Source organism: Mustela nivalis (assembly GCF_964662115.1).
Source record: "Mustela nivalis genome assembly, chromosome: 9".
Classification (NCBI taxonomy): Eukaryota; Metazoa; Chordata; class Mammalia; order Carnivora; family Mustelidae; genus Mustela; species Mustela nivalis.
The window spans coordinates 119,416,073-119,441,077 of NC_139028.1; the positions used below are offsets into that span (position 1 = coordinate 119,416,073).

General features: G+C 57.1%; 1 protein-coding gene across 18 annotated transcripts in view; it reads right to left on the reverse strand.

The window, feature by feature from the left end:
* Nucleotides 1-25,005, reverse strand: part of AP2A2 (adaptor related protein complex 2 subunit alpha 2) — a 78,745-nt gene that overhangs the window by 20,208 nt on the left and 33,532 nt on the right. For 7 of the 18 annotated variants that reach the window (XR_014316400.1, XR_014316401.1, XM_082749339.1 and 4 more), the window contains 5 exons: nucleotides 23,223-23,291; nucleotides 13,250-13,392; nucleotides 10,652-10,845; nucleotides 7,777-7,906; nucleotides 4,505-4,606 (listed from right to left, as the gene is read on the reverse strand). Coding sequence is in view for 15 of the 18 variants with exons in the window: in XM_082749339.1 (XP_082605465.1) it covers nucleotides 4,505-4,606; nucleotides 7,777-7,906; nucleotides 10,652-10,845; nucleotides 13,250-13,392; nucleotides 23,223-23,291 (638 nt within the window). In the remaining 3 variants the exon portion in view is untranslated. Of the gene's footprint in view, nucleotides 1-4,504; nucleotides 4,607-7,776; nucleotides 7,907-10,651; nucleotides 12,468-12,686; nucleotides 13,393-14,248; nucleotides 15,053-23,222; nucleotides 23,292-23,578; nucleotides 23,675-25,005 lie in introns of those variants that run through there. The other 11 variants (XR_014316402.1, XM_082749338.1, XM_082749331.1 and 8 more) reach the window with 8 other exon arrangements.

The window sequence follows — 25,005 nt, forward strand, 5'->3', positions numbered from 1 at the left end:
TGAAAAGTGGCTCTGCTTGATGAGTGGAGGGTATTGAACACACTGCTCTCTGTCCCCGAGGTCAGGGGGCACGGCGACACCGCACTCACAGGGCAAGCAGCTGGCCACCATCGTCATCGGGGGCGGCCCCACACACTCCTGCTCTGCGATGACCACCCTACCCCGCACGCACAAACCGGCCCGCGCCACTGACCTGGAACTGCTCCAGAACCCAACCGCACCTGCACTGGGAACCCAAACTCTCCTTCGTGGACCAGGAGGCAGATTAGACACAAGAGGGAGGACTCTGGTCCTCTCAGGACGCAGCTGGTGTTCTGAACCCAGCCCATGGCCTCCACCCCCAGTACAGCCCTCCAGCGCCAGCCCCGCCGAGAGCTCACCGAGGCCTGAGAGCAAGCTTCCTGCACTCCCGCTTCCATCTCCCTGGCCGTCAGAGTCCTGGGCAGGGCAGACCCGCCCTCCTCCTCCTGCGTACCCGACTGCCCCAGGACAGTTCGCTTCCATGGACACACCTTCCTCACTCCCCGAGTCAGGGAGGTCAGAGGAGCACCACCTGGCCAAGCTCCCAGCTGTGACACTTGAGGTCATATGTAATAAGCATGTTCGGGAAGGTCTCACCATGACCCCCGCCCTCAGCTGCAAGGCTGCAGCCCAGACCCAGGATGTGGCCTGGGAAGGAAGGTGAGCTCCGCGCTGGGGAAGGCACGGTCAGGGTTAGGGTTAGAGTTAGGGTTGTAGAGCCTACGGGCACACAGAGCAGGAAGCCAGGGGACACGCAGCACCACAGAACGGAAGGAGCCAGAGCAGGCCGCCGCTGAAGCCCCGCTCAGAAGCGTCTGACTTAGAAACGCACACATGTGAGCCAAATACAAAAATAAAAGCAATGAAGAATTCACCCCAAAAATGGACAAAGGAACTAGCAAATTAACCTAAGAAAGTAAAGGAAGCAAAACAAGGACAGGACAGAAAGCTGCCAGGGAGAAAGAACGGCAGAGAGAGCCGCCGGGTCAGAAGGCGCCACGCAGGCCAGGCTCATCGGGGAAGTGAAAGAGCAAAAGCCCCAGAGCAGGGCCGAGCTGGGGCGGCTCCACGGCCCGCCGCTGCCGCCGCGGCCGGCACGCACGGACACGGATGACCGCACGCTGACCATCCGGACAAACTGCAAACGTCAGAAAACCAACGCAGCCGAAACCAATGAAAGGACAGAAAACACAAGCGCCCACACCTGATCAACTAAGTCGGATCCAAAACAAGACACTGTTCCACAAAGAACCCTACCTTCAAATGGCTTCACCAGTTAACTCCAGATAAAAGTGTTAGCCAAGAAACAGAAAGAAATTTCCTTCCTGTGACAAAGCGAGCCAACGGCAACAAAATCAGCAAACACAACTCGTCACGGTGAGACCCTGGAGACCTCCTCTGAGATGAGGAAGAAAATCCTCTCTCGTGGTCCACACTGCATGGAGGGCCCAGTGGCAGCCAGAAAGCAGGAAACACGGATAAACACAGGCTGGGAAAGAAAACTCCTCGTCCACAGACCTGATGGGAGTACGAAGAAGACCTAACGCAATCTGCAAAGAAATCACTAAGATCAGTAAGTGAGGGGGCACCTGGGGGGCTCCGTCAGGGAAGCACCTGCCTTCAGATCAGGTCATGACCCCGGGGTCCGGGGAGCGAGTCTCTCCTGGGGCGCCCTGCTCAGCGGGGACTTGCTCCTCCCGCTCCCTGCCGCTCCCCTGCTTGTATGCGCTCTCTCTGACAAATGAATAAAATCTTTAAAAAAGGGACGCCTGGGTGGCTCAGTTGGTTAAGCAGCTGCCTTCGGCTCAGGTCATGATCCCAGCGTCCTGGGATCGAGTCCCACATCGGGCTCCTTGCTCGGCAGGGAGCCTGTTTCTCCCTCTGCCTCAGCCTGCCTCTGTCTGCCTGTGCTCGCTCGCTCTCTCTCCCTCTGTCTCTGGCAAATAAATAAATAAAATCTTTAAAAAAAAAAAAAAAAAATCTTTAAAAAAAATAAGTTAGATCAGTGAGTTTGACAGAACTGCCAACTCCAAGATCGATGTACAAGAATCACTTGCACAAACCAACACACAGTGGTTACAGAACACATTTAAGACATCACTCGGGCACTGGGCGGCTCAGCAGGTTAAGTATCTGACTTCAGTTCAGGTCCTGATCTTGGGGTCCTGGGATCGAGCCCCATGTTAGGCTCCTGTTCAGTGGGGAGCCTGCTTTCTCCATCTCTCTCTAACCCCTCCCCCAACTCATGCTTGCTTGCTCTCTCTCAAATAAATAAAATCTTTTTTTTTAAAGATTTTATGTATTTATTTGACAGAGATCACAAGTAGGCAGAGAGGCAGGCAGAGAGAGAGGGGGTAAGTAGACTCCCGCTGAGCAGAGAGCCCGATGCGGGACTCGATCCCAGGACCTTGAGATCATGACCTGAGCCAAAGGCAGAGGCTTAACCCACTGAGCCACCCACGCGCCCCAAATAAATAAAATCTTATAAAAAAAAAAGATGTCATTAGAAATAGCATTTTTAAAATAAACTGTATAGGGGCGCCTGGGTGGCTCAGTCATTAAGCGTCTGCCTTCAGCTCACATCATAATCCCAGGGTCCTGGGATCGAGCCCCGCACTGGGCTCTCTGCTCAGCGGGAAGCCTGCTTCTCCCTCTCCCACTCCCCCTGCTTGTGTTCCCTCTCTCGCTGTCTCTGTCAAATAAATAAATAAAATATTTTTTAAAAATAAAAAATAAAATAAATCAAATATACTGTATGGAGATAACCCTAACAACACATAAAGGAACTGCTACTCAAAAAGTTACAAAACACAAATGAGAAAAATTAAAGTGACTCTCCAGATGGGCGGAGAGAGATACCATGGTCATGAATTCAAAGACTCAATATTGTAAAGATTTTACTTCTCTCAAAACTGGCCCCCTCCAGTCCCAACAGGATTTGGGGAGTGGGGGAGCAAGACAGGAGGGCGTGTTCCACAGGACGTCAAGTTCCAGTAACTAGGACAGCATGTCGCTGTGCAAGATGAACAGAGACAGCGGGGGAGGGGCAGAGACACACCCCAAGGCCGGGGTGGGGGCGCAGAGGCTTTAGCAGGAGCACTGGGACAGCTGGTATACACAGAAACCCGTCCCAAGGCAGCTTGTCAACCTAAACGTGAAGCCACAGGATAGGGAAAGACGCCACAGAAGCTGATGCAGAAGCACCAGCCGCAGCAGAAGGGCTAGCACAGTAAGCTGCGGGTTCGTGATCACAGAAGACCTCACCCAGGCAGTGAGACGGCCACTAGAGAGGAGGGAAAGATTCTTCTAAACACAGAGCAGACTGAAGCACACGCACACGGCATTTCTGGAGACATGTGGCCGGCTTGGTTCAACCTCACGCAACCAACAAAACGCTCGTACCTAAAACAGATAAGGAATTTCTTCTACAGAACAACAAAAAGGTGACGGCAGAAAAATGAGCGAAACACTGAAAAGGCACTTCACAAAAGACATTCAAAAAGGCAAGAAGGGGCGCCTGGTGGCTCAGTGGGTTAAGCGTCTGCCTTCGGCTCAGGTCACGATCCCCGGATCCTGGGACCGAGCCCTGCATCGGGCTCCCTGCTCAGCGGGGAGCCTGCTTCTGCCTCTCCCTCTGCCACTGCTTGTGCCCTCTCCCTGTGTCTCTGTCAATACATAAAATCCTTAAAAAAAAAAAAAAAAAAAGAGCAGCCAGGCTGCTCCACCTGGAAGGTGACGACAGAAACGCAGACTCACATGACAAGGAGACGCCGTCTCACCCACGGACGGCCGACGCGCCCAAGGCGCACAGCCGCCCCATGACCCAGCAACGCCACGTCCAGGGACCTGTCTCGCAGCCGTCCGCATACAAGAGCCAAGACCCAGCCAAGCGGATCGCAGCAGGCCGCTCCCCATCGCCTCAGGGTCAGACGAGGGGCGGGTCCGTCGGCCGTGCGGCACTCGTGGAACGCTCCGTGACATCGCCACGAAGGGACGGCCGCGCACACGCCCGCCGACCCCGCGGTGCTGCGCTCTGCGAGTCACACACAAAGAACACGGGCTGCTGCAGAGTCCCTGTGCACGACTCGGGACAGCATCCGAGCCGGGTGTCCAAGTGCGGGACACGTGCTCAGGCGGCAAAGGAAAGTGAGAGGGAGGCAGCCCGGATGAGGACGGGGCTCCCTGCGTTGGGGGGCGCCACCGCACCCCCACGCCCCACCCGGCACAGAGGCTGAGCGGCGCTCGGGCAACATAACTGTGGGCTCTGCCGCTTCACTCTGGGCACTTGCCTGTAGGGACAGAACATTTCTCAAGTGGCAAAAAGGTGGAAAGAAAACCCAACAAATTCTGAACCAAGACAAGTTCTCACCCTGGATTCACAAACTGAGTTCAGTATCTTGCATTCTAAACAGTAAGCTAACAGTTAAATAAAAAACTCAGACGAACACGTATCCTGAGACCCGCTCCCCATCGACAGACTTACCCTGCTTAATCTGGAGACGGCCAGAGAGACAGACGTCTTGAACTCCTCGGGGTTCTTCTGCGCCAAGGTGGTGATGAGGCTGGTGGCGGCAGTCACCACACCCTGGAGCAAACACACGACAAGTACGCACTGTGACCACAGCCAACATGCCTGCGGCTGGCTTCCAACAGCAAACTCATTTTCCAGGTAAAACTTTAAACCGAAGGGCGGCTGGGTGGCTCAGTGGGTTAAGCCACTGCCTTCGGCTCAGGTCATGATCTCAGGGTCCTGGGATCGAGTCCCGCATCGGGCTCTCTGCTCAGCGGGGAGCCTGCTTCCTCCTCTCTCTCTGCCTGCCTCTCTGCCTACTTGTGATCTCTGTCTGTCAAATAAATAAATAAAATCTTTTAAAAAATAAATAAATAAATAAAATCTTTAAAAGAAAAAAAGAAATCAACTCTGTATGGACCAGGAAGGGAGACATTACCCTTGGACTCACTTGAATCTTTCCAACCCAGAAGTGTGACCATGGAGAAGAGCAGCTGGGGGGCCTATCCCTGCCTTTCTTGAACAGATCCACCCCGCTGCTCCCTGCGGCAGCCCAGGCCCGGTGAGGCCCCTTCCCTGTAGAGTGCCCCCCATGCGGCACCTGGCCTCAGGCAGCACGGGGACACCTGCTCTTGTCCCAGGACAAGAAGTCACTCCCACCAATCCCTGTGTCTTGAAGGAAAACACTGCTTAAGTAAAGAAGTTCTCTCATAAATACGAAATAGATAAAACAAGGAATGCGGGGGCACCTGGGTGGCTCAGTGGGTTAAAGCCTCTGCCTTCGGCTTGGGTCATGATCCCGGGGTCCGGGATCGAGCCCCGCATCGGGCTCTCTGCTCAGCGGGGAGCCTGCTTCCCCCTCTCTCTGCCTGCCTCCCTACCTGCTTGTGATCTCTGTCAAATAAATAGTCTCTAAAAAAAAGGAATGCAATGAAAATGCAAATAAAGCTCAAGCAAGCACTGGGCCACTGCTGGTGCCCCTGGCCCTCCTCCACCAGGCTCCTGAGCGGGCGGGAGAAGGCCGGCCGCTCCCGCAGCTGCAAAGGCGCAGGGAGGGAGCCCCGGCCACGACGGAGCGCTCCTTCGGCTTTCTAAGGACAACGTGAAAGCAGCATTAAAGGCACAGACAGAACGGGCCTCCATGTCCATGTCCTGGCAAGCAACAGCGAACGGGTTTCCCTCGCAGGACAGCTCTAACAAACTCAGGATCTGCAAACACCCGTCCCACCCGGGCAGAGACATGCAGCAGAGCTCCTGAGCGTCTGCGGCTCCGCCTGGCCCCCCAGGAGGACAGAACAAGCCTCCGTATTCTGACAAGAGTCAGCTGGGACTCGCTGGCTCGAGCTCGGCTTCTCCCATCCTCTGTGTCCCTGGAGTCTTCGCGGGAAGGGCAGCGTGAGAAGACCAGGGGGAGCCCAGATGGCCCCCAGCGCCGACCCTCTGGCCACAGCTCCCTGCCTGCCCCACGCAGACCCCCGGGCTCCTGCTCTGCTCTCAGAACAAGGGCACACAGGGGCCTGCTGGCCTCTGGCGGCACAGCCAGCCAACACTCCTGAGCCGGAGACAAAGCCAGCCAAATCTCGGGCCATCTTTAGCGACAAAGCCAAGAGGCACAGGACAGAGAAGCCACAACCACATAAAGGACAGCCACCGAGAGACCAGAGAACATGGGACGAGAAGAGAGAGAGAAAGCGACAGGGCGGCGGGCTGGGCCTTGCTGTGGGCCGGCGGGCCAGCGCCTCTTCCCTCTCCTCTCCGAGCTGGGCCCTGGCGGCCCACAGCAAGCGTGTGCCAGGCAGCGCGGCCGGTGAGACCCGGTCGTGCACGTCCAACCGTGCAAGCGAACCACACAGCTGGGGCGACCGAATCGTGCCGTGTCAGAGGAGAGGCCCTTCTCGGCCACTGCTCTGAGCAGCGCTCAACACCTGTCGGCCACGAGGCGCAGGCCCCCTACGCTGCCCCAGCTCTGAGCCTTCAGCACCTCCTGGCCCAAGTCCAGATGTGCAGAAGCCACTGCAGCCCTCTGAGCCCGCGTTCCCACAGGCACGGAACTGGAGAGCGCCCCCGCCTCCCAGGGCTGCCGGGTGGGCAGCTTGTGGCCTCGAGCCTCACAGCCTCCTGCGCGGCTTCAAGATTCCACTGGTGGACTCAGAACCTGGACGGACTGAGAGGGACCCACGCAACCTGGCGTGCACTCCCAACACCGCCTCCCGGGTGCGTCCCCCTCGCCCTACAACATGGCTGCGCTGACCGGCCTCCGTGCTGAGGAAGGGCTGCCCCGCTTGGATACAAACATCCCAGGACGCGTGGGGCATGACAACGTGGGAACAGCCCATGGGGCTGCCACCCCACAGCAAGTGTCCCGACACAGCCACGAGCTCTGTCCTCTGAGTCTGCATGCCATGACTGTTGACTTTTAGTCGATCGTTTTTTTGGAGAGAAGGAATGAGGGGAGAGAGGAGAGAGAATCCCCAGCAGGCCCCACTGAGCACGGAGCCCGCTGCAAGGCCTGACTCCCTAACTCTGGGATCACGACCTGAGCCAATGCTCAACTGGCTGAAAGCGCCCTATTTTTAATTTAATTTTTAAGGTAGATTCCTCCTGAGCAATAATACAGAAACCAGCTAACATACTCAAGAAAAATCTGTGTTGAATTTCAATTCTCATTTATACAACAGAATTCATGCAACGCAAAGCCGCCGCGCCCAATGTCTGCTCCGACTTGACTCCACGTGCTGAGGTCCCGTCCCTGTGCGCCCCGTCGGGTGTGGACAGCACCCACGACCCAGGTCTAACCACTATCACCAAGTCGCCCTGCACCTCCCTGTCGTTCCCGACGACACAGGGAGGACACACGAGCCTGGCCTGTGCAGTGGCCATGCCAGAGCATAGGTCAGGTCACAGGACACCCCCTCAAAACCCCAGGGAGAGAAGCACACGCTTGCAGTGCCCTCGCCAGACAGGGCATTTCCAGAAGACACTGGTCTCTGTCTTGTTCAGCTGCCCAGCCGCAGCATGCAGGAGGCCCTTCCAATAACGAGCTCTGCAGTGAGCCAGAGGCCGCATCTGCGTTATCCCGTCCCCGGGGAGCGGGGAGCCCCTCCCCCAGCCACACTCAGTGGGCTGAGCTGTGAAGTACCCCCCCCCAGCATCATGAGAAGCCACACAGAGCTGCTTTCACAATGGCGATTCCAGAAACGGTTCCTCGGTGGGGCGCGGGGGGACACAAGTCCAAAGACATTTACCAAATGCTGGTCGTTGAGAAGGTGCACCACTCGGGACGTCCAGTCTCCCATGGGGACGAGATCAGGAGACGTTCGGTACAAACGCAGCAAGCACAGGGCGGCGCTCTGCTTCACACTGTCCATGGTATCTCTGAAAGACAGACACCAGCGTCACTCAAGAAGGCAGCCGGCTCCCCACGCGGCCCCAGCTAGCCGAGCGTAGCCCCGAGCCTCACAGAGAAGAGCCCAGAGGAACCGGGGGACCAGGAGGCTCCACCCTCTCCATGCGCTCAAGTCCACACCCCCTCCTGCGAGAGGTCTTGGTGTGGACCGGGCCCGGAAGGCGAGACGGCTGTCTGCTCCGAAGACTTGCCTCAGACCCCACCACGACCCTCAGCAGAGCCCTGCCAGGAAGCCCTGTTCTCCAGAAATGTCCGTTCTGGTATTTTTCCCAACTGCCGCCCAGGACCTTGGCTGTGCAAGACAGAGCAGACTCAGCTACTGTTCCTCTCTGTCTGGGTTCCAGAGAACTTCTGCGTACAATGCACTTAATAACACACAGTCGAAACAGACAGCGTCGGAGCAGCGACCACCACAGAGCCCCCGGCGGTTAAGCACAGCGGACCAGAGGAGGGCTCCGCCGCCGCGGCAGCCAGCGTCCCGGGCACGCCGATAACACCGAGAAGCCAGGTCAGAAGGGCGCACACCCCAGGAAAGGGGCGTTTGGAGGGTTTGCTGTTCAGGCGTCCATGTTCGCGGAGGGCACACAATGTTCCCGATGCCCGTTTACCCCCTGCCCACCACGCCCAGCCGAACTCCGCGAGCCGCCAGGAAGCCACAGGCCCGCCTAGGCAGCGGGAGAGAGAACAAGTCGGCGTTCTCAGAGTCCCGGGTGAAGCCGCAGAGGCGTTCCCACGCACAGGGAAGAGAAGGGTCTGGGGGTCAGCCTTACCATCCGCCTCCATGGTTGCTTTCTCGTTCCTAAATGAGTCCAAGCCAAGGTGAGAATCCCCAAGCCGCTCCCCACTCTACTCCAAAGAGAAATCACCCCAGTCAAATGCTCCATCAGATACTAAAAGCCCCGGGAGCAACAGGTCCGTGCCCCTCTCTCAGGCCACACACCGTCCTCGTAAGCAGTCGCAGGGCAGCACGCCCCGCAGGCCTCGAGGCCCAACTGTGCCGGCTTCTAGCCAGCGTGCTTCTGCGCTCAGGGTCGCCTCCCCACCCGGCCGCTCCCACACCGCTCCAAGGCCAGCAGGGGAAGAACCTTCACGGAGAGGGAAGTCCAACATCCAGTGACCCTGGGGAGCCCAGGCAGAGCGCTGCCTGCTTTGTCTCGGACCCAGGGCCCAGGAGCCGAGTGCCAGCTGAGCCCTACACCACCCCATCCCCAACATGCCAATTCTGACACAGTGACTTGACTCTGTGACCTGGACTCTGACAGACACTTCGGCAGGGCAAGGCCCCACCTGGAGCCCCAGGCCTCACAACTTGTAGACACAACTGTCCCCTGGCAGCGGCCTCTCCTCTCCTCTCGCCCATCCGCTTTGGCTTGTCAAGGCCAGGCCGCGCTGCACACCCTCTGCGTCCTTTCAATCTGCAAATGTGTCCATCCTTTATTTCAGGAGAAGGTTCTTGAATTACCACCTGAATACTTACCAGAGATGACCTGTTCTACACCTCATTCATCCAAGAGGTATTTATCAAGCCTGTACCATATACCAGATACGGTTCAAAATGCTGGAAATAAATCAGCAGCCGTAGTGGACAAAACCCTCGGGCCCCAGCGAGCTTTCCCTCTGAGGGCGGAGGTGGACAGTACACAGACGCGTTCACTGGCATGCGCCAGGCACAAGGAAGGGCCTAAGCAGCAGCCGGAGGGAGCAAGACGGTGAGGGAAGGCCTTGCCAGACCCGGACCAGCCCTAACGAGGAGGAAGAGAAGCCTCAGGCCCTGAGCCCACACCGACCCCGGCCATCTTCCGGACGGACCCAAAGCCTCTTCTGTCCCGGTGACTTTGCTCTCGGGGTGCCCGCCGTGCCCTGAAGCCCCCATCAGCAGGCGTGGAATGGCATCACCTCGGCCCCCCAGCGGGTTCCTCAGCTCTGCAGCCCCTTCCAGTGCACGACCTGACACTGCCGCCCCACTCCCAGTCTTCCAGGGCCTCGCGTCCAGCCTGGCCTGTCTGCCTCTGGCACACGCCTCACACACCCCTCCATGGCCTGTAAGGCCATAGCCCTTCTGTTGCTCATCTAGGCCAGGGCTCACCCCCGAGGCACCGCGGACCCTTGGGGCAGGGCATCCCCAGCACCACCAGATGCGCACCAGCACCCCCGGAACCCACGCCCACAGCACGCTGGCCGTAGTCTGCTCACTGCCGGTCGCCCCAGAGAAGCTGTTCCCCCAAGTCCTGATGAACTGCCCGGGACTAGGGCTCTTGTGGAGCCACACGCGTCACCAGGGTGTGGCCCAACTCAGCTGAGTCCTGGGACACCAAGCAGGACCCCGCCTCCGCCGCGCCCCACGGCCCCGGACAGCCCAGCCCAGTGTCAAAGTCCTCCCAAACTGCCTGCTCAGCCCCGCACGGCCTCTCCCCAGACTCAAGGGGGCAGAGGACTCTCAGGATTCAAGTAACGCTCCTGAGAGAGCAAGAGGCCCTGGGCCCCACCACGGGGCGACTGCGGCCCTCCTTCCGCGGCCCTTCCCGGTCAGCTGTGGTCGGCAGGCTCTTCTTCCACGTACTTTACAACCGCCATGTACCGGGGGCAAGGGTATGAGTGGACGTCCCCAAGCACCTAGACGCACAGGCCTCCCACACCTGAAACAGGCAGATCAACTCCTCTGATAAATTCTTCATGTAATTACAGACCCGACTTACTTCACACAGGAGACCTACCCAGCTACGAGGATTTTCGGAATCTCCCCAGCGAAGGCCTCGGCCATCTCGCGGCTGCCCACGTTGGCGATGCAGTGCAGGGCCAGACCCATGAAGGTGGGGTTCCGGCTGGCCAGGTCGTTCTTGATGGCGTTGTTGATGAGCCGGATGAGCTCGCTGTTGGAGTTCACCAGCACAGAGATGAAGAGGTAGCCCTGGGTTCCAGAGAGACAGGACAGACGCTCGTGACCACTGGAGCCCGCACGGGACAGCAACGCACACATGTGCAGCCCTCGGGAAGCCTCCCGAAGCCTCCAGTCTGCCTGTGTCCCGCACAAGGAGTCAGGCCGCTCTGAGGAAAACAGCCGTTCCGTGAAGAAGCAGGGTCTGCTTCCAGCTTTGCCGTCAGGACAACCCTGCAGGACACATCTAAGAGGCACGGAGCCAGATGACCCCCGGTCCCCACCCCCGCCACCCGTCCCACTCACCTAGCCGTGGTGCCCTGTGAGCAAACTGGACTCACTGCCACCCTGACCAGAAGGCCCTACGAAAGGGCGGCGAGCTCCAGAAACCCTGCTGATTGCAGCTTTAGCCTCTTGCCCTCAGCTTCCACTCAGTACTGACCAGACTCCAGTCCCGTGTCATCCGTCATCCACACCCTTCCCAGGCAGGGGGACACAGTGGCCTTCCTGAGACTCATCTGATCCCTGACCACGCCGGTGAACTCCTGAGCAGCTTCCTGCTGGTCTTGGGGGAAAGGCCCCCCCCCACACACACCCACGTCCGCTCTTCCACTCTAGCCGCTGCTGCCCCACATTCGCTGCCCGTGCCCCTGGCCAGGTGCTACCTGCTCTGGCTGCCCCCATCCCCCAGTTAATTCCTCCTCCTCCTGGGCCCACGCCCCATGCCCTGCCCAGGGGACCTTCCCTACTCGCCCCCCCCTTTGCCGGCTCCCGGAGGGCCTCCTTCCCTGCGCACCGGCCACAGCTGTTAATTCTCTATCTGGGGGCTGGATGACACCATCTCCTCACTAGGACGGAGAAGGGCCCACATCTGCTTCTGGCCCCTATGTCCCCAGAGGCCTCCCAGCGAACTGCGTGGTCCATGGAAGACACCCAAATTCTTACTGGGTAAATACCAGTATTTTACAAAATTCCTGGGGGACCTAGCTTTTTGTTTGTTTTTTGGGTTCTTTTTTACTTGCTGTAAGTTAAATTTTTAGACAGAAAAAACTGTTATTTTGCAACATGACAGAAAACATAAAAGTATCATCATCCCAAGAGGCAATAGACCTTAAGCTACGAAGTCTGAGACCGCTTCAGGCGCCCAGGTACTGGCACCATCTAGGAAGCCTCCGGAAGCCGGGAGCAAGGCAAAGGCGCACCCATTTACAGCTCCAGCTCTTAACCCATGTAGCTGTCGTGTCCTTGTCAGAAACAGAAAGTTGTGCAAGAGGCCACCAGGAGAAGGGGTCTGTGCCAGCGCGTCAGCCCGGCACTGCGGGGAAACAGGCACGCCCACAACACCCATCACGTCCAACCCAGGCTTCGTGCGGCACCGGCAGGCCCGCAGCGAATTCCCAGACTGCAGGGGGTTGTAAAGAAAGATCAAGAAAAGGGGCGCCTGGGGGGCTCAGTCAGTTAAGTGTCTGCCATTGGCTCGGGTCATGATCCCAGGGTCCTGGGACTGAGCCCTGCGGTCAGGCTCCCTGCTCCGTGGGGAGCCTGCTCTCCCTCTGCCACTCGCCCTGCTCGTGTTCCCTCTCTGTCTCTCTCTCTGTCAAAAAAACAAATAAAATCTCAAAAAAAAAAAAAAAAAGAAGAAGAGGGAGGGGCGCCTGAGCGGCTCCGTGGGTTGAGCCTCTGCCTTCGGCTCAGGTCATGATCTCGGGGTCCTGGGATCGAGTCCCGCCTCGGGCTCTCTGCTCAGCGGGGAGCCTCCTTCCTCCTCTCTCTCTCTGCCTCTCTGCCTACTTGTGATCTCTGTCTGTCAAATAAATAAAAAATCTTTTAAAAAATTTAAAAAAAAAGAAGAAGAAGAAGAAGAAGAGGGACACCTGGGTGGCTCAGTGGGTTGAGCCTCTGCCTTCGGCTCAGGTCCTGATCCCAGGGTCTTGGAATTAAGCCCTGCATCGGGCTCCCTGCTCAGTGGGGAGCAGCAGGGAGCCTGCCTCTCCACCTGCTTGTGATCTCTGTCTGTCAAATGAGTAAGTAAAATCTTTAAAAAGAAAGAAAAAAAGAAGGAAAGAACAAGAAAACAAATGGCCACCTTGGGGCGCCTGGGGGGCTCGGCTGGTCAACCTCTGCCTTCGGCTCAGGTCATGCCCCAGGGACCTGGGATCGAGCCCCGCATCGGGCTCTCTGCGCAGCGGGAAGCCTGCGTCCCCCTCCGCCCCCTGCTCCCAGCTCGTGCTCTCCCTCTCTCTGGCAAGTAAGTAAATAAAATATTTCAAATAAAAAAAAGAAAGAAGAAATGGCCACCTCACCAGAAGAGTGTCCCACGGGGAAAGAGCCCCTTCCATCGGCAGGACGGCTTCCTGGAGAGGGAGGCCCTGGAGCCGCCTCACCAGTCTTCCCTGCCGGCCCCACCCCAGCCCTGCGCCCCTTCAGCAACACTCACGATCTGCTTCTCCGTGTATCTGTTGGAGCTCAGCAGGTTCACGGCCTCCATGTGCCCAAAGTCAATGTCATGGCCCAGCAGAAAGATGAAGAGCAACTTGCAGACGTATTTTTTTTTACTATAGCCATCGAGAGCCTTGTCGCCTACGGAACAGGTGGGGAGGGCGGGGAGGGCGGGGAGGGCGGGGTCCTCAGCCAGAGCCAGACAGCAGAGGGCGCGGGGGCTGCCCCAGAGAGGCAGGCGCCTGCCACCCGCACGGCACAGTGCTGAGTGCCAGTGATGTTTCTAGACCGGACGGTGCACGTCAGAACCCAAAACAGAAGCCGGAATCTCTGGCAGCAAGAGCTCCCTCCCAAGACAGCCCAGGGCGGGGCAGGCCAGGCCCCGGGGGGCCTCCCTCCGGCCTAACAGAGCCCCAACTTATACGTAAAAGTCAGTCTTTCAAATAAGTTTATTAACATAGGCAGGTAAGCAGTGCTCTAGGTGACCCCCGTTTCACTTCAGTTTTAGGACAAATCACCCACCCACGGAAATCACACAAGAAGAGCGGGGCGGGGAGGGGCGCCTGCATGGCTCGGTCCCTCGAGCGTCTGACTATTGGTTTGGCTCAGATCGTGATCTCAAGGGACGTGATCTCAGGGCCAGGGGACTGAGCCCCAGGCCAGGCTCTGCACTCAGCCTGTCCCTGTCCATCTGCCCTCTGCTCCACCCCCCAATGCCCAAGCTTGTTCTTTCTCTCTAAAATAAATAAAATCTTGGGGCGCCTGGGTGGCTCAGTGGGTTAAGCCGCTGCCTTCGGCTCAGGTCATGATCTCAGGGTCCTGGGATCGAGCCCCGCATTGGGCTCTCTGCTCCGCGGGGAGCCTGCTTCCTCCTCTCTTTCTGCCTGCCTCTCTACCTACCTGTGATCTCTCTCTGTCAAATAAATAAATAAAATCTTTAAAAAAATAAATAAATAAAATAAAAAATCTTAAAAAAAAAGAAAAGAGCTCTGCAGACCTCTCCATCATGGCTGTCTCGGCAGAAAGCCTCCGAGGGACACGGCTGCCCGACGGGCCTCCCACAGTTTGCGGTGAGGACAGGAGGAGCTCCGAGGCCCCTCCGAGGCCCCACCCTGCCCGTAACGTGCACCCAGCCCCTCGGTGCGACCCCGGTGCCCACGCCGGCATCCGGATTCCCTGTGCAGGCCCAGGACACTCGGCTGCCTGAGGACAGTGTCCCCCTCTGCGCTCCTGACAGCCTGGCCCCGGCCAGGCCAAACCAGCGACCTTCTCTGCTCTCCAGGGAGGGACCCCCTTGCTCCAACTCTGTCCTCCGGGGGACTCTCCTCCAGCCCAAGGGGCCACACTCCCTCCTGAGTCACCCTGAGGAGAGCTCAGGACTTCCCCCAGTGACCGTCCCTCTAACCCACTGTGGTTCCACTCTCCTCACCAGACCGGACTAGGGGTCCTCCAAATGCTGGTTTTAGCACGGGCGAGAACCGCCTCTAGGCCAGGACTTTCTCACCCCGAAATCGCACTCTCCTGCCGGAAAGGGCGCGGCCCGCGGCCCAGACCAGAGGACAGAGGCGGCGGGAAGGCCGGCCACGTACCGCACCGTGTCTGACTGAGGCTCAGGGTCCAGTCTGCGCCCCTGGGGCCCCCCAGCTTCTCTACAGCCCCTCCCCAGGGGCCAACACGGAGCTGAAGCAGGACCGCGGAGCCGGCAGCAACCCGGGCGCCGGGCCAAGGGCAGGCGAGTCCAGGGGCGGTGGGGAGCGGCCGGCCGCGCGCGTGCACACACACACGCACGCACGCATGCACACACACGCACACACACACACGCACGCGCACACGCACACACATGCACACGCGCACACGCGCACACACGCACACACGCAGCGAGAGCGCCCCCTGGTGGCACCGTGGCCCTCAGAGACCCCCTTCAGGGCTCTTTCCGCAGGACCTTTCCAGAAACAGCGACGCTCCGGTGGCCTGTGGCGGCCTGTGGCTGCCGGGGGCTGAGGAAGGCGGCTGAGAGCCACGGGACGCAGCCAAACCCTCGCCGTGCTGGAAACGATCTGCCCGCGCGTGCCGGCGGCGGCAGGAATACACGTAGCTTCCAGAATCCGAAGTGCACATTGAGGACATTGTATTGTGCGTGAAGGTCTCGTGAAGCCGACGGTCAAGCGCACTGGGGAGACGAGCACAGGCGATGCCAGACCCGCGCCGAGCCCCCGGCGCGCTGCAGCCTCACCGTGAGCATCACGCTCCCCACGGAAAGCCGTGGCTAGTTCAGTCCCACCACACCCACAGTAACCTGAGGTCTTCGTGGGCACTTCTTTATTCACACGTGCACCCCTAGAACTTAGGGGCCAGCCAGCGGCCACTCCGGTAGCGCCTACCATCTGGTAGACTGCAGCCGAGCAGAGACGCACCATCATCGTGTCCTTGTCAACGCTAAGTCAGCAGCCGTTTTCCAGTGGGTTCAAGACAGCACGCTGGCTCCCAGCACAGAACTACCCCATTCCACCCCAAAACTCAGGGGCTTAGGTGACAAGCGCCAACTTCTTGCTAATGAGCATCAGCAGGGGCGGCCTCCAGTCAGCGCAGATCCAGGCCTGGGCAGATGCCTCCCTTCTCTTCGCACAGCAGCCCCAAAGCACGTTCTTCTCATGGAGGAGACCCCCAAGGGGCAAATGGCCACGAGCTTAGGTTTGGAAGTGGCGCACAGACACTGTCTACAGCCCATGGCCATGTCACACGCCCAAGCCCCACACCTTTCCCCTGCGGCAGAGCTCCCCGGTGAAGCCATCGGCCTCCAGCTCTCTTGAAGACAAGGTTTGGGATCAGAGATGCAACTTCCTAGTGTTCCTGGGACAGTCACGTTTCATCACCTTTTGTTTGCTGTCAAGTCCTTCATTGTACACGTATTTGTAACTCCCCAAGGAGGTCTTCTGCACAAAGATCACCTCCGTTTCCACGCGCATCTGCCACTCCTTTCCTCTCTTCCGCACCTCCGGCCTCTCCTCCAGGACTATTTGCTTCCGGCCTGAAACACATCCTCCAGAAATTCGTGGGCTCCATTTTTGTCTGAAAAAGGTCCGTTTCAGCTTCATTCTTAGAAGACACGCTGGCAGGGCACAGCCTCCAGCTGGTTGGTGAGCACACGGCCGTCGGGCAGTCCGCCATGCGCACCACCGCCTGGTAGCACAGGGCACCCCCCGCCTGGCTACTCCCCGGACCACCCGACGCTGCACGCCTGCAATCCCACAGTAACGTGTCTACGCACACGTTTCACTGCAGTACGGTAAGTTTTATGCATTTTTTAAAAGATACACAAATTTATTAAAATATTGAAAATATCTAACAATCTTTTGAAGTCAGAAAAATAAATTGTCAATGCATAAAATCTAGAAAGGCAGAATTAGGAATTGGATTTCAAAGGATTCAGGAGAAACACAATGACGGCGGCAAAGCCTCACCGGTGCTGGCCTGAGGGCTTCCTCCATCCTCGTCAAGGGGACCGCAGACCCTCTCTCCTCACACACACGACTTCCCACGATCTTAAAGCCGTACATCCCCCTCCTTTCCTCCTGGGACACCAATGACACCTCCCAGACCCTCTCAGCACCCCCCTCTCTGCGGCCTCCGTCTGCCCCCGTCTGTGCTGCATCCGGGCTCCCGTACCTGGGACGGGTTTGGTTCTCGCCTGTCACTCAGAGCACGAATCTCTCCGCAACCACGGGTGCTGTTTGAAACCCTGAGTCCTTCTTTCTGGTTACTGCAGGCCTCGGTTCTGGAAGGTCCATCTGGTCCTACCACGATTCGCCACGTCCCCTTTCCCACCAGAAGTCTCCTGCTCAAAAGTTCAAGCACGCCTTTTCTTGAAAAATGGTAGACGGACTTCGGTACTGTGATCTGAAATCCGGTCTCAGACTCCCGGTAATTCCGCCTCTGCTTCTTGCTCGTGCTGTCGTGACACGCCGGTCACTGCGACGACATACCGGACATGCTGCGTGAGAAGTCGGGTCTAGGATTCACGTGTGCCCTCCTGCAGGGGTCGCCTCCTCACCCGAAGCCGGTGTGAAGTCTGAGGTACTGTGGGGCACTCGGGGGCCCGAAGGCCCGCTGCACGTCCACGACAGTCCACCCCTGCCCTGAGGGCCTTGACTCTGAGAGTCTCAGTGTAACGTGGCAGACCCTCCCCTTCTGGGGGGGTTCCAGGCTTTGATCCTCTCCTGGAACAGGACTGCCCACCGCCGCACGCTGCATCTGTCCTGGGCGTGGTAGGACAGCTAGGAGCCTCCCTGACCTCTGCCCGCCAGACGGCAGCAGCGCACCGGCTCCCGGTGGTCACGGCAGCCTCCCGGTGCGGCCGTGTCCCCGGGGAGGCAACAGCACGCTGAGAGGTAGCGCGCCTCAACCCTCACGGAGACCAAAATGTCTCGCGGCTCGCTCTTCGGGGTCAGCAGCCGCTCTCAAGGCACAAACAGCTCAGGGCTGTCCTCGCTTCTGTGGACATGACGTCTTCCTAGAGCAGCCTCGGGAAGCCCCCTTTCTTCTTGTCACTCTGTTAGACTTTCAAAGTTCTGTGTATGATTGTGTCTTTCTGTTTTCCGCAGAAGACATGGCTGACGTCTGCACCGTCCAGCAGCACACGGCTGCTGAGCCCCCGAAGCGTGGCCGGTCTGAACCGAGTGTGCTCTGAGCATACAACCAGAGTCCAAAGACTCGCATGGAAAACATGTAGGATACCTCTTTATAGGAAGAGAGACCTTTTTCTGTTGACCACACACTGCAACAACATTTTAGACATACTAGACTGAGTAAATTAAAAGTAAGTTTCTTTAAGTTTTGGTGTTTTGTTTTTTAGTAACGTCTGCACCCAGCGTGGGGCACAAACACACAGCCTCACGTCAAGAGTCACGTGCTCTTCTGACCGAACCAGCGAGGTGCCCCCAGAATTAGTTCCATCTGCTTCTCTTTTTTAAATGTGGCTACTAGAAAACTGAGACGCACACGTATGTCTCCATTAGTGACGTGCACTCCGTTTCTCCCGGATGGCGCAGACCTGACTTTGCTCATCGGCCCTAACTGCAGCACACGCCCCGGGGTGCGCGCTCCTGAAGACCAAGGTCGGTCTTCTCGTCTCTGTCACCGGTCAGGGCACACACATGCAGCAATGCCAACTGCTCCACAGAGAAGAGGGAAGCTCTTTCCCATCTAGGACAGCTTAGCTCAGGCAGGCACCAAGACAGAAGAAACAACAGAAGCCTTGTTTGCCCCCAAAACATTTACACAAAGAATCTGAAGGCTGACCATCCAAAGGGCCATGAACTCTTTCTCAATGACAACACGATTAACGCCTATTAGGCATTCACTTTCTATGCAGCAATTTTTACGGATCTCCAAACGTAGATGTAGCCTGTGCAGCGGACGCGGACCCTCCTTCAGTTAAGGACCGGAGCTGCGGAGTGTGGTTAGCGGCAGGGCCGGTCCTGTCCGGGGCTGCCTTCCTCGGCTTCGAGCCACAGCTGAGCAAGCGGATGCAACAAGCGCCCAGCCGTTCCCACCCAATGCAGGCGCCTCGCACAGCAAGCTGCACCACGAAGCTCGCGAACAGGCCAGCGGCTCCACGGCTCCTCCGCCTGCCTCCAGCCCTCTCCCTCCCTTCAGTTCTCACGGGCCCTCCTCTCTCCGAAATCCTGTGTCCTCCAAGCCCACCTCAGCACCTGCTTCACAGAGAACCGGCCCGAGAAGGTCATCAACACCACACGTCGCAGCTGAGCAGACCCAGGGTACGTGGCGCGACCAGCATCGGAGCAGGAAGACATCTGCAGGCGGGCAGAGCGCCCTCACTCGGACCACCACGTGCTGGCCCTTGGAGAGACAATGAAAGCCACAAGCCCTCCCCCGAGAAGACCCACAGACGGCAAACGAGCGCACAACACACGCCATCAGGGAAACGCAGATTAAAACGAAAGTGAGACCCCCTCCCCCCAATAAATACATAAATAAAATCCTCACAACAGTCGTGCGCTCCCTGTGCGCACCTGCCGGGACGGCCCAAAGCCAGCCCACGGGCGGCACCAGAGACCGGCTCATCTGTGTGGCTGGTGGGACGCACGGTGGAGCAGCCACCCTGGGAGACCGTCTGCCGGCTTCTCACCCAAGGACACGCACTGTCAACACGCGATCCGGCGGTCACGCCCCCTGGTCTCCACCGAAGGGGCCGGGAGCTGACGTCCACACAAAACCCGCCCGGACGTGCTCGCGCCAGCTTTGTCTACAGCTCGTGCCGCGACTTCCGTAACCGACCCAGCTTGGAAGCCGCCGAGGTGTCCTTCAGCAGGTGGCCCAGGCTGACCCTGGCCTGTGCATCCGTGACAAAGAGAAAGGAGCCGTGAAGCCGTGGGAAGGAGTTTGCGGGCACCTGACGGCGGGGAGGAGGCCGGTCTGAAAGGCCGCGTCCTGAGCTTCCGGGAAAGGCAAAACTATGGAGACGGTAAAAGATGAGTGGCGGCCAGGGTTTGAGGGGAAGGAACGGAGGAACGGGCAGAGCACAAAAGATTTTCAGGGCAGTGAAAGTACCTGCCTGACGCCATGATGGTGGTTACATACCATCACCCCTTCGTGCAGAACCACAGAACGCACACCGCGAGTCAGCTGTGGACTCTGGGTCTAGCGGTGCACGGGTGGCTCGGGTCATGATCCCAGGGTTCTGGGATCCAGCCCCGTGTCAGGCTGCCTGCTCAGTGGGGAGTCTGCTTCTCCCTCTCCCCCTGCTTGTGTTCCCTCTCTCTCTGACAAATAAATAAATAAAATCTAAAAAACAACAAAAAAAAAAGAAGACAATGACGATGTGTCCATGTAGGTTCATCAGCTGCAGCAAATGCGCCAGCCCAGTGGGGTGTCAGTAATGGGAGCGCATGTGGCTGGCGGCAGGGGCATGCGGCAAATTTCTGTACCTTCTTCTCAATTTCACGATGAATCTAAAGAAATAAAATCTTAACAAAAACAAATTTCTAGGGGCGCCTGGGTGGCTCAGTGGGTTAATTCTCTGCCTTCAGCTCAGGTCATGATCTCAGGGTCCTGGGATCGAGCCCCGCATCTGCTCAGCGGGGAGCCTGCTTCCCTCTCTCTCTCTCTGCCTGCCTCTCTGCCTACTTGTGATCTACGTGTGTAAAATAAATAAATAAAATCTTTAAAAAAAAATTTTTTTCTAAAAACATCTGAGCAATAAAAGTTACAGACCCCCCAAAATACATGCGCGCGCGCACACACACACATATATTCCAATGTGTGCATACATATATGCAAAAGCAAACCTCACACACAGTTTCAGGAGTTTCAGGCCCAGTTAAAAATACGAAAACATGGGGGCGCCTGGGTGGCTCAGTGGGTTAAGCTGCTGCCTTCGGCTCAGGTCATGATCTCAGGGTCCTGGGATCGAGCCCCGCATCGGGCTCTCTGCTCAGCAGGGAGCCTGCTTCCTCCTCTCTCTCTGCCTGCCTCTCTGCCTACTTGTGATCTCTCTCTGTCAAATAAATAAATAAAATCTTTAAAAAAAAAAAAAAAAAACGAAAACATGGAACAAGGCCGTCACGATGAGGAGAAAAGACGAGGGTGCAGAAATTCCAAATAGAAGCCACCCCCAAAGGATGGCCCGCGCTCCAGAGACCCAGTCCACCTGCCCCTTCTGCAAGCCCAGTAAGTCTTCTGCCGTAAAAAAAGGACTGCGCCTGCAACACTGGAGTCATCTCTCGTACTGTGTGCCCAGAGGAATTCCAGATGCCTATCACGTATCTGTCGGAACCAGCGGGCACGTACCGTGACTGGATAGGTGCCCGTGCGGCAGCCAGTCGACAGCAATGCAGAGGACCCACAACCCTGGCGGCACCATCTGCCGTGGACCTGTCCCGCCGCCTGCCAGTCCAGAGACATTCCAGGGTGCAGGCTCTGGATCCAGACCTTCAGAGCCCTCCGCGTGTACGGAGTCGATGTGAGTGTGAGTGTGAGTGTGTACAGCCGCAAGCATGGCAGTGTGCCTGCGGGCACGGACTGGAGGAGGGGTGCGCTGCTGGGTCCCCCAGGGCCCTGAAGACCTTCATTGGCTAAGAAAGCTATGAACATGCTTGCTTCTCCTCAGAGCCAGTGTCCCAACACTCTGGGCAAGGGCAAGGGCAAGGCCAGCCAAGGCTGCCTCCAGCCTCCTTGCCTGCCTCACCTGCACTTGCCTGTTGGACCTGGACTGCCCTCCCTCCTCCCCTGACTTCCAAGGCCTGTGGGCTGAGATTCCGAGCCACGTCCTGTAGCCAGAACAACCCCTTTGCAAGTTCAGTTACTTTTGTAGCAGAGGAGGGCTAGGTCGGGGAGCGCTGTCAGCCACAAGCCCTGAAATAAAGCAGCGGATGAAAGAAAAAAAAAAGGAAAAGAAAACAATACTTTCCCTAGCACTCACCAGAGAAATACCCAAATTCCACTGGTTTCTGCATCACTTAATAACGCAGGATATCCATTCTCGAGTCCTGAAAAGCCGTCGATTCCTAGAAATTCCGCCTGCCACCCACCCCTCCAGCTCTTGGACTCAGGCCTAGCCCTCTCCTCCACTTGCTAATTCCGGGCTGCGCGAACGCTTGAACCGGATCTCAAACCCAGAAAAAGTAAAGGCTTCCAACTAAGGCTCTCCAGTCAAGACTAAAATCCTATGCCTGACAGTTCTTCAAAATGGGGGTCTTTTCTCAGGGAAAGTGGCGGTCTACTGAGAGGGTGAGGTCACGTCCACTCCTCATCCACAAAGCCAAATGGGCTTCCGTATGGGAGCTGCTAATTACCTGCACCCCAAACCCACGAGCAGCCTCCGGTGGCGCCTCTCTTTGAGACCTCCACCTGAACTGGGTCAGGGACAAAACTGTGTCCAGCGAGGGGCCGCCCGACCTGGTCAATTCCACATGAGCTGTCTACGTCAACAGCAACCAATGGCTTGACTTCAAACACATCTTACTCCTGCGGCCCGGGGTGGCCCAGTGAGCTGACCGTCGGACCCTTTGATCTCACTCAGGTCCTGATCTCAGGGCCGCACCGCCCAGCATCGGGCTCCGCACTCAGCAGGGAATCTGCGTGACAGTCTCTCCCTCTCCCTCTGCCCCTCACACTCACTCACTCACTCACTCTTTCTGTCTCATAAATAAAAAACTAAAATCTTTTAAGCAGATTTCTTTTTTTTTTAAAGACTTTACTTGGGGCGCCTGGGTGGCTCAGTTGGCTAAAGCCTCTGCCTTCGGCTCAGGTCATGATCCCAGAGTCCTGGGATCGAGCCCCGCATCGGGCTCTCTGCTCAGCGGGGAGCCTGCTTCCTCCTCTCTCTCTGCTGCCTCTCTGCCTGCTTGTGATCTGTCAAATAAATAAATAAATAAATATTTTTTTAAAAAAAATACAGACTTTATTTATTTATTCGACAAAGACACAGAGAGAGATGGAACACAAGCAGGGGGAGTGGGAGAGGGAGAAGCAGGCTTCCCACTGAGCAGGGAGCCCGATGCGGGGCTCCATCCCAGAAGCCTGGGATCATGACCTGAGTCAAAGGCAGATGCTTAATGACTGAGCCCCCCACCAGGCGCCCCACACACATTTTAACTGTAACACAGCCATTACAGAAAGCAATTACAGAGAGTAACTGTGCTCAGAACTTTGGTTTAAAAGAATTAAAATGGCATCAGAAGGCTACTCCCTGCTTTATTAAATTTATAAAAGCCCACTGTGGGGGCGCCTCGGTGGCTCAGTGGGTTAAGGCCTCTGCCTTTGGCTCAGGTCATGATCTCAGGGTCCTGGGATCGAGTCCCGCATCGGGCTCTCTGCTCAGCGCGGAGCCTGCTTCCTCCTCTCTCTCTGCCTGCCTTTCTGCCTACTTGTGATTTCCGTCAGTCAAATAAGTAAATAAAATCTTGGGGGAAAAAAAAGCCCTTTTTATGAAAAAGATTGAACATACTTACCTTTAAATTTTGATCTAATGTTTGCCAGTTCCTTGTTTATTCTCTTTATTTCTGCTTCTTTACTTTTACCTAAAAAAAGAGAACACAAATGCATTTTTACTTTAACTGATTTCTATGCAAACATCTGTCCCCTGACAAGACCAACACGTCAGAATCAAAGGCAGAACCACTGCTTCTAGGAGGCAAGGAAAGAAGCAATCTCCCAGCAGCCGAAACCAGCAGGGAAGTGCTTGGGACAGAAGCTGGGGCCTCACACAGGGCCCCCGGGTCAAAACAGGGCAAGTCTGTAAAAGCACCACACAGGAAAGCAGCCACAGCAGGACAGGAGGGCTCTACGGCGCCATTTTCAATCCTACCTTTTGCCACAGTTCTGGAACCGAGAGTACTCAAACACCTGCTGAACACTTTCCACAGTGAGTCATTATCAGCTGAAAGTCTATTCCTAAAATTGACTGTTACAGCCACAGGCAATTTTTAAAAGTATGAAGTTTTAACTATAATATGCTTCTAATTTTCTCTACGAAATGCACCAACCTACGAAGTCTGGTAAATCCACTTCCACCATCTGGGATGAGATCGGGAAGTTTCCCGCACCACGTGTAAAGGAGACGAAAAGCACGCCACATGCCTGACAGCCCCAGACGCTGCACCGGACCCAACCCCACGACGTCTGCGCGTGGCGCGTGTCCGAGGAAGAACGGCCATCAGGCCACGCTCGGGTTCACTCCGCCGTGGCCAAGTGGGGAAAGGGAGGCCTAGAGAGCGTGGGAGACCTTCTAGGGCTACACAGGTGACAAGTACTGTAAAATCCAAGAAAGAATTCCTCCCACGGGACACAGTGAGTTGGAGACGAGAGCACATCTCCGTAAACCCCCGACTCGACTGCGTGGGAGCAGGAACGAGGTTCCCTACGGAGCACCGTCTCCGGGCTAGTCCTTGCACCGCCACCGCATTCGCAGGGGGAGCAAAGGCCTCCAGAGCAGCCCCCCCGAGCACCGCCAGCCCCACGCGCTCTACAGCTGTCCAGACACAGGGCGCATCCGTGTCCTCCAGAAACGCTCTCCACATGCTCAGCCCTCGTGGAACTTACGTCACCTCCTCCAGCAAAGCGACCTCCTCCTGTCCGGGACACTCCCAGAACATCATTCTTCTTTTACTACCAACTCGCTAAAACACAGGGCCCTAGAAAGCCCCGGCAGAGCAGCTGGTCAGGACAGAGCCATGTGGCCGGCTCACTCACCAGGCGCCATCTGAGTGCCAAGAGGTAGGTTAAAACGACACTTCCTGGAGCACCTGGGTGGCTCAGTGGGTTGAGCCTACAACTTTGGCTCAGGTCATGATCTCAGGGTCCTGGGATCGAGCCCCGCATCGGGCTCTCTGCTCGGTGGGAAGCCTGCTTCCTCCTACTCTCTCTGTCTGCCTCTCTGCCTGCTTGTGATCTCTCTGTCAAATAAATAAATAAAATCTTTAAAAAAAAAAAAAAAACGACACTTCCTGCACTTGGGGAGTCACTGTTCCAGGCAGGGGGAGGGCAGGAGACCTTTAACAGAACACGCACGGCGGCCGGCTCTGGGAAGCGAGGGGCACAGGCAGGCACCGGCACTGGCCCTGATGTCACGCAGGCCAGAGCTGGTCGCAGGAGGAACAGAAGGAGCAGCCAAAGGCTCCCTGAAGGGTCAGGGAAGGGACAGGGAACAGGTGAGAGCAGTGGGCTTTAACGGCCCAGGGCGGCAGGTCAAGGGCCACCTGTTTTTTACACAGGGTTATCTCTGCCGAACCCCGC